General features: G+C 41.8%; 1 protein-coding gene across 4 annotated transcripts; it reads left to right on the top strand.

The window, feature by feature from the left end:
* The first annotated feature begins 359 nt into the window (after positions 1-359).
* On the top strand, positions 360-7,188 carry gpib (glucose-6-phosphate isomerase b). Of its 4 annotated transcripts, none has more exons than XM_030794388.1 (18): positions 360-520; positions 994-1,084; positions 1,342-1,410; positions 2,085-2,204; positions 2,341-2,424; positions 2,626-2,772; positions 3,159-3,230; positions 3,325-3,369; positions 3,498-3,551; positions 4,617-4,677; positions 4,789-4,832; positions 5,169-5,321; positions 5,475-5,604; positions 5,778-5,854; positions 6,210-6,311; positions 6,474-6,549; positions 6,833-6,899; positions 7,034-7,188. In XM_030794388.1, the coding sequence occupies exons 1-18, from the start codon at positions 402-404 to the stop codon at positions 7,155-7,157; spliced, it is 1,635 nt and encodes a 544-aa protein (XP_030650248.1). In that variant the 5' UTR covers positions 360-401; the 3' UTR covers positions 7,158-7,188. The 4 variants fall into 4 exon arrangements, with proteins under 4 accessions (XP_030650248.1, XP_030650246.1, XP_030650247.1 ...); XM_030794386.1 differs by having other exon boundaries at positions 6,183-6,311; XM_030794387.1 differs by having other exon boundaries at positions 3,159-3,234; positions 3,329-3,369; positions 6,183-6,311.
* The last annotated feature ends 5,833 nt before the right edge of the window (positions 7,189-13,021 follow it).

The following is a 13,021-nucleotide window of genomic DNA, read 5'->3' as shown; positions in this document are numbered from 1 at the left end:
TTCCAACCCCTTGCAACTTTTTTTTCCAAGAGTTGTTAGATAAATATGTCCACGTGTTTGTGGTAATGCAGTGGAAATCCTTTGCATTTGAAACGTTTGATGTATTTTCGTGATGTGAAGAAGATAAATTACCTTCACAGACCGTTAATATTAACTTATTTTGAAGGGCTCTGTAGTTGCCTACTGTGAAATCTCAGTCTGACTGTTCAAACTGATGTACAGTGCGTGTCACTGTAGGAGGAGCAAATTGGCGAGCGACGATTGGAGGAGACGAGTAGTAGTTGTATCTCAGAGCTACCTTCACATTACGCCCTTCAAATATATATTCAGCTGGCGTCTCAAAACTCAGTCAGCCAGGGTACCAGAGCGAGCCAGAAACACGCCAACCTTCAGGAGACACAATGGGACTCACAAGCGACCCACACTTCCAGAAGCTCGAGCAATGGTACAAAGCCCATGCTGGAGACCTCGTAATGAGGAAAATGTTCGAAGCTGACAAGGAAAGATTCCATAAGTTCAGGTACATTATTTAAACAGTATCTCAGAATCTTATAACAAGATAATGCAAGTTTTCCCCCCCTGCAAGTATTCATCTTATGCCTCTGAGACGCTTTGTGGAAAAAAGGGCAAAATAATTAAATAGATGAAACGCTCCACTCTTCAACCTGTCTTCAGTGGAGCCCGTGGTTCAACATAGTGGGCGGGTCTCGCGTTTTATACTGAGCCAAAAATTATGCAACACTGTCCGTGATCCACTCATTCTACTTAATGCGCGATAAATAATGAAGTGAAATAGATTTCGAAGCGTTGTTCAACACGCGCTGTGCGTAGTAACTTGGTCTTAAGTAATACTGAATTGTAATTTTAAATTTCCATTTTTGACAATGTTTTCTGCTTGCGGAAAAGAAACTATTGTGTTTTTATGATTTTGTTAGGCAAAGCGCAGATTTAATTTGGATGAAAAATAGCAGTGCTGTTTCTTTGTTTCAACAGCCTTACCCTTAAAACAGATGATGGAGATATTCTTCTCGATTACTCAAAGAATCTCATCAATGAGGAAGTGATGCATATGTTGGTGGATCTGGTGAGAGAGATATTTGATCGCAGTTATGCACTTTTTATTGCTATCACAACGTCAGAAGTTCGGTTCATTGACGGATGATTTCTATCGCTGTCATGCTCTCTTTCCAGACAGGAAAAATGGAGCATTATAATATCATGTTAAATACCTCTTACTATAATGTATTTCAGTGGCAGAAAATAATTTTTACAAACCCATGGACATATGGTATATGCGTAGTGCATTCTGTGTTTGTTTGTTTTCTATATTGTCTTTCATAGGCAAAGGCCAGAGGTGTGGAGGCTGCCAGGGACAAGATGTTTTCTGGAGAGAAGATAAACTTCACTGAGGTATGGATCCTCCTGCCTCCTGTATTTCCCTCCAGATTTTGCTTATCCTTACGTATCACAGGCCATATTGACGGTCACAATGAAATATTCTTGCACAAAGACAGTTTTTACATGGGGTTTTCACCCAACTGGAAATGCTGAAGTGCTGTTTGGATGTGTGTACGGATTCGCCGACACTTAGCCAATGTAGACAGGTTTATGAAATGCAGTATTTATAGTTTGAAACATAGACACTACTTCATTTCAGCCCATTATATCTCTTACACATTAAGCTATGGAAGTAGATCATTTACGTGGCAAACATGAAATGTACAGTAAAATTACATTAACATATATTAATCACGTGTCTGTGTGAAATTTAAGAACAATGGTGAACACAGTGCAGGTCATGTGATAAAATTTGCAGTTTATGACCTATGGGAGCACAGAGACATCTCCTACTTGGCCTCTTCTTCCTCTATTAAACCTTGCAAATGAATCTTATGGATGTTTAATGTCATTTATAGCATGATCTTCAGGTCTTTCATCATGTGTTTTTACCATAGAAGGAAAATGAGAAAACTGTGATCTTATGGTCCTGTGGTTGTTTTACTATCCTTTTTCCAATTAAAAAGAGCATATGAATTATGACATGGATGCAATAATCTTGCCTGCTCCCGATCTGGTCTGAGCAGGGTCGTGCCGTGCTCCATGTAGCTCTGCGGAATCGCTCAAACACCCCCATCAAGGTGGACGGGACAGACGTGATGCCTGAGGTCAACAAGGTCCTGGAGAAGATGAAAGGCTTCTGTCACGTAAGCGCACTAACACATTCACTTTTTTTTTGGAGACGCTGGTTTCGGATCTCACGTAATCTGGTGAGGTTATGGATTTTTACAAGGAGCGACAAGCACGTCCACTAAAATCAGCCACACTCTGTTTCCACCACAGAAAGTCCGCAGCGGTGAGTGGAAAGGCTACACGGGAAAGAGCATCACCGACGTAGTCAACGTCGGCATCGGAGGGTCTGACCTGGTGTGTGCGGCGTGCCCCTTTGTGTCACCTATCCAACATCAGTTGATTTCTTTACATCTCTGAAAGCAGTAACAGTTACCACTACTTCTATGTGATACATAGATGCTGTGTTGTATTACGTTTGAAAACCAGGTAGCAGTTTTTTTCCCAGATGAATAAATGCAGCTTTTTTTTGTTTGTTTGTTTGTTTGTTTGTGGTAGGGCCCCCTGATGGTGACTGAGGCCCTGAAACCATATTCCAAAGGTGGACCCTGTGTATGGTTCGTCTCTAACATCGATGGTACACATATTGCAAAGACCCTGGCTGAACTCAATGCTGAGACCACCCTCTTCATCATTGCCTCCAAGGTATTGCATCCTCCTTTCTGCTCTCTTCACTCACACAAGAACTTTGACGTGGAAGTTTCCACTCGAGGGGGGGGGGGGGGGGGGGGCGGTTAGCAGCTTTTATTGGGCTGAATGGAAGATTCCACTCGACAAAGGAATTCAATCCTGCTTGCTTGGTCATGTTCCTCTAGGCAGCTTGTCTCAATCCAAGTCAGAGTTTCTGTCTGATCAGCAGTTGATTGAGAGAGAATGCACAGGGAAAATCCAATAAGAGACATAGCTAGAGTGTTATAGACACTCAGCCTATGCTGTGTTTGTTGTTGTCGTTGTGTTGTTGTTGTTCTTTTGATTGAAATATGTATGCTTAATTTGCAAAATCTTCTTTTTTTTTTTTATGTCTCCCTCAGACATTCACCACCCAAGAAACTATTACCAATGCCGAATCAGCAAAAGAGTGGTTCCTTAATGTTGCGAAAGACGTGAGTTGCCACCTTGAAAACATGTCACACGGTGATCACATTGAACATGCACCTCTGTTTTCACACGTGCTCGTTCTGTTCCTTCTTTTGACAGAAAGCCGCTGTGGCCAAGCACTTTGTAGCCCTGTCTACTAACGCAGTGAGTCTTTCTTTCCTTCTCGCTTCAAAGATCTGATTTGCATCGTTGTGCTTTTTGGAATCAAACAGAATATATTCACACACACCCCCTGCATTATTCATTTCTTTCCTCTCTTTTTTTTTTTCCAGCCCAAAGTGAAGGACTTTGGCATTGACCCTGCCAACATGTTTGAGTTCTGGGATGTGAGTAAAATGGACCCGACGATATTGAACTCACCACTCTTCAGCCTGTTCCACTGTTCTTAGGCGTGACGAACACTCAGGCACTGTCTATAAATAGCACAGACGTTTGACCCGTGAAGTAGGTGGCTGGACACACAGACTGGCAGGTGCTGGGTAATCAGAGGCTGCTGTATGTTATAAATGGGAATGACCTTATCTTATGCAGAGGTTACCGAAAGCCGGGGTCACATCAAAGGTCGAACGGCTAGATTTAGTCACATTGTTGATATTTAAAGGGCAACGCTCCCCCCCCGACACACCTCAGAATGTTATGGCTTTTTAAGCCCTTACTGTATGACAGTGCGTTCGTTGTAGTACAATGTTACTTATGCTTCCATATGCCTTTAATACTTTAAAAATGGAGTGAGCTGCAGGATAACGGATGTGTTATCGTATCTTGTGTTCACTGTTCCCTGTGCTGTGCTGTGTCGGGCCCTGCTGTGCTGTACTGGGAGTGTTCAGAGAGTGTGTTCAGTCAGGAGTTTAACATGCCTTAACGCAGTGCTCAGTATCTGAGGCGAGAGGCCCTGTTTCAGGGGCAGCTGCCTGGCATTGTAAGTCGGAGAGGAGTGTTCTATCATGCGTGATTGAGAGAGACTGTTCCCTAAGAGGGCTGCACTCGCATGCTAGGGACAAAAAGCTTCGTGTGAGTTTTCTGGTACTGTCCCTTAGCGAGCCGCAGACATAACAATGGGATATACCCCAAATTTGCTCACCGACCATGATGCAAACATTGTTCTCCAAAAAACACTCTTAAAACATTCCCAACCACAGAACAGAGGACATAGTAAAGCCTTCTCTGTGTATTTCGTACAAAATAGTGTTGGAGTGAATTGGGTTAATTTTGTACAAACATGATTTACATTCACATTTTACATGAATTCATTTAGCAGATGCGTTTATCCAAAGCGACTCCTGAGACAGACAGAATACAGGCAAAATACAAACCAAACATTTATTGGTTTTCATTGTACTCAAAATAACCATTTGCCGGTGCATATATTAATGAGAATACTTGTCTTTCAGTGGGTTGGTGGACGTTATTCCTTGTGGTCAGCAATTGGACTGTCCATTGCTCTTCACATTGGTAAATAAGCATTGTGTTTATTTGCACATTTTGTTTGTAGCCAACACTATGATGTGATGTGGGACTGAAAGAAAATTTTGATGATTTGTTTGTGTGGTCTAAACTCCTCAGGCTTCGAGAACTTTGAGAAGCTGCTGTCTGGAGCTCACTGGATGGTAAGTATCCCACTTCTCAATGGGAGAAGATAAATCAATGACAGTTATGCACCTGAAATGTCTTTTCCTTGATAAAAAAAACAAACAAACACTTTTATCACTTTGTTTTTAACAATTTTTAATACATTAGCTCATATGCACCAAATAAAATTAATGATGCACATTGGCACTTTGCGGCTGCCAGTAGCTGGATAACGTGGTAGCACCATATGGAAATGCACAGTGTGAATGGTGTGGTGGAACTTTATGCAGCTCCTCTCTTGTGTAATCGTGAATAGAAGGAGGTGGTAGGTGATGTCAGTGGTCCTGAGTTTGAATTTGTGTTTTTTATCACAGGACACCCACTTCCGCACAGCCCCTCTGGACAAGAACGCCCCCGTTCTGCTGGCCCTGCTCGGCGTCTGGTACATCAACTTCTTCCAGATCGAGACCCACGCGCTGCTGCCCTACGATCAGTACATGCATCGCTTTGCAGCCTACTTCCAACAGGTCAGCGTAGCATCGAGTAAATCTGTCTCAAACAGGTCTGTCACTGTACAGAATAGTGCCGGGAAAATCTGTCTGTCAAATGAGAAAAAAAACAACAAAAACAAATTCCAACGTTTAAAAAGGCAGAGGTGACCGTTAGTGCCTGTTTTCTAGGGTGACATGGAATCCAACGGGAAGTACATCACTGTCCACGGCCACCGTGTGAACTACCACACTGGACCAATCGTATGGGGAGAGCCAGGAACCAATGGGCAGCACGCTTTTTACCAACTCATTCACCAAGGTGCAGTTTAACTGCCGTTAAAGTTCACAGTTTGCTTATTGAGTAATATATCCAGTTTACCCTTTGTACAGAGTAATAAAGTGCATCCACTTTTAATGTTAATTCTTTCTCGATGTTGCTGAAGGCATACTCTGACCGTGAGTGTGAGAAACAGTGTTCTGTGTTATCCGCAGGAACACGCATCGTGCCCTCAGACTTCCTCATCCCTGCTCAGACGCAGCACCCAATCAGAAATAACCTGCATCACAAGGTACAGAGCCTCATTTACCTTAACCCCCTCTCCATGTACAATCTACAGCAACAGGCCAAAGCAATGAATATATATATATATATAGAGATATATTGTCATTTTATGAGCACATACCACGACAAATTTTACTGAATGAAGGGAAAACAAGAATCGTTATTCCTTTGTGTCATTAAAATTAGAACCATTGACGTACACCACAAACATGCTTCAGCTAGAGCCGTCGCAACATTTTGACAGATGAGTTTTAAGAATGAAAGACCTGAAGATTGTGCTAAATGACATTGAAACTGGTCTATTGCTTGATCTTGTTCTCTGTTTGCGTCCACAGATCCTCATAGCGAACTTCTTGGCCCAGACAGAGGCTATGATGAAGGGAAAGACAACTGAGGAGGCCAAGAAGGAGCTGGAGGCAGGAGGTCTGAGTGGAGAAGCCCTTGAAAAGATCCTGCCACACAAAGTGAGGGAATAGGGTGTACTGAGGAGCATGGGCAAATACTACCCCCTAGTGGTCATTTTTTGGCATTACACAAAGATGTTACGACCACTGTTCCTGGTTATGGTACAGTATGGAGTGTGCCATGCTATTGTAAACAGAAGGTCTCAATTTCTCTGTTCATAGGTATTCCAAGGAAACAAACCAACCAACTCTATCATCTTCAAGAAGCTGTCCCCTTTCACACTTGGTGCACTTATCGGTGAGTGCGCAAAGTCGCTTAGTTTCTACAGAGCATCGTTTTCACCAAGCAGACACACATTTTTAGATTATCTACTGGATTGGATGGTGATGATTCTGAGATTAAACAAACTTGAGATTAGACAAACAGTTAGCTTTGATTACAGTTAGCTTTCGGTCCAGTAATTGTATGTAGAATCTCAAAATAGCAAAAATGAATATCACAGTGAAACACAATGAAACCGCTATTGGATTTCATCAGTACCAAAAAGAGAAAAGGAGTGACTATGAACTCTTAATTGCAGCTATGTACGAGCATAAGATCTTCGTACAAGGTGTGATATGGGAGATCAACAGTTTCGACCAATGGGGGTAAGTTTGACTTCAACCACATCCTCACTAACCATCCGTCCTGGTTTTGTTTGTTCATATTTTTATCTCTCACTCATCTTCTTGAAGCGTTCAACGTTTTGCTATTATTTTTCCTGTCCTCATTAACCAATCAGAGTTGAGCTTGGGAAGCAGCTGGCTAAGAAGATAGAGCCAGAGCTGCAGGACAAGGCTGAGGTCAGTTCCCACGACTCCTCCACCAACGGTCTCATCAACTTCCTCAAGAAGAACTTCGCCTGAGCTCCAGAAAACCCTCAGTGCAGCTCTCACTCTCTCTCTCTCTCTCTCTCTCTGTCTCTCTCTCTCTCTGTCTCTCTCTCTCTCACTCTCTCTCTCTCACTCCCCTCACACAAGAGGAGTGCAGAAAGACTTGTGGCTGTCTTATATGACTGTTTAGATCATCAAAATGTTTGAGTTGAACATTTTTAGTTGTTTCTTTTTCTTTTTTTCTTTTTTTTTTGTTCTACTGAATCTCTGTAGAATGTGTAATTGTGTGCTTGTGTAGAGAGTCTGTGTTGAAGGAGATGAGAGGCTTGCAGGGAAACATGACAGGCAAAATGTTTTGCCTGACTAAGCTGCTCCACTCCTTACTTGTACAGGAGTTAAGTCTTCCACAAAAATAAATGTCACTTTACGATATGCTGCGTTCTCGTTATTTTCAATGCTCGGCTGAGATTGTCTCACTTTAACGAGGATCGTTTTTGAAGGTCAGAGGAGATCTGTTATCTGTTCAAACATAGAACAGTAAAGTCATTGTGTTTCTGCATTGTTTTATTTTAAACGTATTTGTCAGCTTGAGGTTACAGAATTGAATGTTTCTGATTTACCGTATCACATGACAATAAACATATGACAGTTCTGTTCAATGAGAATTCCCTTAAGTAGAAAATGACAATGGTTCGTATTTTTAGATCCTTTTTAAATCCCATTTCTGTTGACGATGGTTTGAGGACAGTGAGTAAAATGGGACTGTTTGTTGGACTTTTCACAAGATGCCCAAAGGTATTTCAAGAAGAAGAACTTTATTTGTCACACATACACACACTGAGCAGTGCAACGTGTGACGCACACACATTGCACTGCATTTAATCCGTCCTGACATCAGTGAGCACAAACACAATGAACTAGGAGCAGTGGGCAGCCGCTGCTGCCAACACCCGGGCACCAGGTCTATTTGCCAGTGCCTTGGTCAAGGGCGCTGACAGGAGTACCAATCCCAGAGGGAACCCATGTAAACACGGGGAGAACACGCAAACTCCACACAGAAAGGATCTGGGACAGCCGGGATTCAAACCCAGGGCCTCCTTGCTGTGAGGCAACAGTGCTAACCACTGAGCCACCTCGAAACCCAACTAGAACAAAAGAAAGCCCTGGAGAATGCAGACTTCGATCCTGCTACCTCTTGCATGCTAAGTGAGCGCTGTACCATTTGAGTTCATACCCTTTCCTAGAAGAGAATCGATTGTCTGAATGTAACTGAAGAAAAAAAGGAAAATTATCACACAGATCCTTTCCCTTCCATTTCATAAAAATGCCCCCAGCTAAAGCTATTAAGCCTGTACAAGCTCTGGGTCAGTGGGCGACACACTTTTTCCATACGTCCTTTTTTTCGTGTAGTTAAAAGAGAAAACGCACTGAACTCCAGTTCACCACTAGATGTCGCTAAACCCGCTGTTTTCTCAGTCGGTCCGTTTCAGAGTTCCTAGTATGTGCTTTAAGGAACACAAGGGCGAAGGTCTTCTCTCCGCTGTGTGCTTCTGAAATTCCCAGCTAGACTGTTACAGTGCATCTTTTTATAAAGAGAAAAACAAACAGTGGGAAAAACACATCTGGAAAACATCAGGGCAAGACCAAAAAGGCTTTTCCAGCTGAACCAGATGGGAATTGTATAAATCTGTTCAAATCTCTCAGACACCATGCTGCAGGCTCACTGTTACTTTATTTTATTTACAATGTCAAATACTAAGTGAAAAGTTCTGAAGACTTTTGTCTTTCTTTCTTTCTTTTTCTTTTCTTTTCTTTTTTTTTTTTTTTTTTTTTTTTTTGCGGTTAGGTACAAATTATTGAATTATTGCAAGTCTTTGCACAGGAGGAGAACCGGAGACCTCATATGGCAGTGATGACTTAGAAAGCCTGTTGCTTGGCAACAAGTCTTTTACTTCAAACATAACCTAGCTTTAGTTATTTCTGGAGCTGCAGAGAAGAACATAAATGAGTTTTGATTCAATTCAGGGTAGAGACAACAACGATGAAAAAATATGTGTATGCTTGCATGTTATTCCAAAAAAAAATAGTTGAGGGAAATTACATAAGCTGTGCCAGCAAGGGTAACTATGGTAACACATCACACGAGCCTCTCAATAAAATTTGCTCAGATCATTTTTTTTTTTTTTTTTTTTACAGAGTCATGAAGCTCTGAAAAGCAAGTTTTCTATTCACCTGGCACTTATTGCTGGTGCATTCCACTATAACAACAACAACAACAACAACAACAAAACAAGAAGAAAAAGAAAAAGAACATTGTTTTGTTGCTGCTCCTGGAAAGCTGTATTGTGCACGGCTCTCCTTATACGCATATAGTTAAAATTCAAACACACTTTTTGCCCTTTCAGACAGCCGGGGTTTGTTTCCTGATAATGCATGCAGTCGTCCTGTACGGACATCTCGTGAGCAGTATCGTGACGCGTTGAAGTGCTGTGGCGATTAAAACGATGTACATTAATCGCTGTAACGAAGGGAATAAAACTCGCGGTGCAAGAGTGAGATGCCTTCATACAGAGACTGTAATGTTATTGCGTGCCTGGAGCACCTCGGACTGCAGCATCCTGCACAGAACACAGCAGCCTGTCATTTATTCCTCGCTTCGGAGGGTCACTTGGCTTGGACAGAGCTCAGTTTACCAGCTTGTGAAATGATTTTTTGAAGTGAATGTAAATTTCTAGCACAAATAATGCTGTAATTCAAGCCACTGATATAAAGCTGATCTGTTTTTATAGATAGTGATCATGAACAACAATACTTATTATATACACAATCCATGCAGAGTCAACAATATGTATGTGTATGGTCAAACAAGGTTTCCTGGGCTGCTGGTTTGGACTGAGGTTGAAGTACTGTGTGGTTCACGGTCCCCAATCCTGTTAGATACCTCAGTCAGGAATCCAGGTGGTGAATCAGTCCGGCAATTTCACGTCCCCTGTTCAGTAGCCTGCCCTGTCTGAGGTCTTTGTGTGCCTCTAACAGAACGGTCACCATAGCAACTTCGCCGCTCAGCTCGTTATGTTGATTTCTGAGGTCACTGTAGGGGTGTACCCGTTTGATTGTAAGATTAAATGCTAGTCTAGGGAAAATCCAGGGAATACCACAGAAATTAGGCATTTCCTGACTGCACGCGCATATCACACTGAGTTCTGTAATTGTTTCCTTCATTCATGACGTGTCAATTCAAAGATTGGATTGGAGGCTAGAAATTTTTTTTTTAAAAAAATTACATGAAGGTCTGTATTTATCCATTCCAAATTTGTTACCATTTATGTATGTATTTATGTATTTATTTGTTTATTTGTTTGTTTGACAAGCTCCATATGTCATACAGGTCATTGCTTAGTAATAATAATAATAATAATAATAATAATAATAATAATAATATTTATTTAGAGCCCAACATCACTATTTATAGTCTCAAAGGGCTTTACCTGTCTATAACAAAGTCAAATCAAAATTATATTAATACACTGTAACTTCATCATCACTAAAAAACCCACTTCGCTCAGGCTCTGCCCTGTTTCAGCACATACCTCAAGCAATGTACTGAACAAACCGGTGGGTTTTCTCTTTGAACACTACCACCCGAGGCCTGAGGGTACACATTAGACTGCTTTACAAACACTCTGATCAAAAACCTTTGCCTGACCCTCTAACAAGGCCGAGAGTCTGAAGTCAGACAATCAGCACTGACTCTCCAGTCCGGCCCACGCTTCTTTAAATATTGACGGCCGAATTGTAAACACGCTATTTTTGGAAGATGACAGATTTTAAAAATTTAGTGCGAAGGGATTTTAGGCCGTGTGCGATTTCCAAGTCAAATTTTCTCAGACCCTGGTTTGAATTTGCAGCGTTTGGGTCTCAGGGCCGTGACAGGCCGTGAAAAGAGGAAAAGGCGAGAGTCAGGCCCGGGTTCCTGTGTTCCCACGGTCCGTGGACTTATGTAAAAGGTTTGGTTTGAGTAGCGTGGGCAGCAGTGAACGCGCTGCCAGTGTAGCGTGGCCTTTTGCACTGCAGAGAGCTGGGTGGTCTTTGACTCTGGAGTTTGACTCCGGTTTGCTGAGGAGCAGCTTCAGCTCTGTCAGAGATCTGAAAGACAAACTCGCCATGACTCCGTCTGTGTCTGGCATTTCCCTCGAAAAAACCTGAAAGTCTTTTCTGCTGATTTAAACCTATTAGCACACAGCTGCTCTTGCTGTTTTTTGATTTTTTTTTTTTTTTTGCCTTCACTTACCATCATTCACTGAAAGCATGCTAGTTTTTTTTTTTCTTTTTAATGAATGCCTCTTGAGAATGCCTCTCGTGCTTAGTACATTACATTCAAGTTTTGTGAGTCAAATAAGCTGAGTCATGTGTCTTTGAGTGCTTCACAGCGAGTCAAAGAACTCTTCCGAAGAATGATTCTTGTCTCACAGCCTGTGCCCTCTGAAACCTACAGCACCGCTGTTGTGTAAAGGCTGGAGTAAGTATTTTGCATGCGCCCAAGAGAGAGTCAGTGGGAGTAAAGGTACGTCCACACTCCAGACAAACTGTCATCACCACAGGGTACAAGGGAGGTCACCTCAAAATGGTTCCTCCTCCTCTTCCTCATCCAGGCCTTCCAGTCCCAGAGTAGGACGCTATGGTATCCAAAACGGCCAGTTCATGGACTAATTGTCTAATGCTGACAGCTGAAAACGATGAGCCTCTACAGACCGGTACATTTTAACGGGCAAGATTGTTGTTTAAAACATGCTCATCGTCCGTTTGAGTACAACGATTCTATGGAACGGTGTCCATTACTTTAACGTGTTGCGAATGAAATATAACCTGCGACTAAAAACAACATCAAACAACACCTACACACTGATGATACCAAAACAGATTGCATTCAATCATCTGCCCACGAACCGTTTACGTGTGAGCGGAATATGTAAATGGAAAGAGAACAACTTGATTAAAATGCAGGTCCCTCAAGCCACTGTCTGTAGAAGAACAAGAGGCATGAAGCAGTAGGTTTAAATAAACATGAGTGCTGTCCCTCTCTTTGTACATACATAACGCTGTATTCCAGATTACAAGGCTATCAGAGACCACCCCTGCTGCAGCGATACAATGGAAAAATACAGTTAAGTATAATGTACTGTCCTTTGCTATTTGTTCTTAGCGTAAAGCCCCCTGTGGAGAACAGATATACGTCTGCTGGGTTCAGAGAGGATCTGTATAGTTGTTGTGATAAAGCTACACAACTTGATTAACGTTGAGGAGATTAAAATGGGTTTTACTCTAATCCAACTACTTTATGCCCCAGTTAGCACTAACACTGGCCTGACGGGATTTCTGGCTAATTCCGTCATGAACAAATAATATCTGTGATCCTAAAAATCCCCCTTCAGTTACACAGAGAGGAAATACAAGGGTTTCTAGCCTTGTACTTGTTCTGAACAAGCATTCAAATTTGACTCTGATCAAATTATTCTGAATGCTGTTATGTAACTGACTTTCAGTAACTGTCAGAAAACACTTGAAACATAGAGAAAACAACAGTAATCCTAAATTAGATTTGCTGATCTGTACACAACTGCGCCCAGGTCAGAGCCAACTGAAAGTCTCAAACTGACAAAGCTCAACGGCCAGAGAAATGATCGATGACTCAGATATTAATTTAAAAAACAGGGAAGAGTGAAAATTACAGACAACTTAAATCTTATTCAATATCTGCAAATGACAACATACACCTACAAAGCACCTGAGATTAACTACTAAAGGGAGACTGAAAAAAATCTTTCATATGCAGCTATTCCCAAAAAATCCTGATACCAACAACAACAACAACAAAAAACACTCTCAGACACAAAATG

Source organism: Chanos chanos, chromosome 2 (genome assembly GCF_902362185.1).
Source record: "Chanos chanos chromosome 2, fChaCha1.1, whole genome shotgun sequence".
NCBI lineage: Eukaryota > Metazoa > Chordata > Actinopteri > Gonorynchiformes > Chanidae > Chanos > Chanos chanos.
The sequence above is the reverse complement of the archived record's forward strand: the minus strand, read 5'-3'. Positions and strand labels throughout refer to the sequence as shown.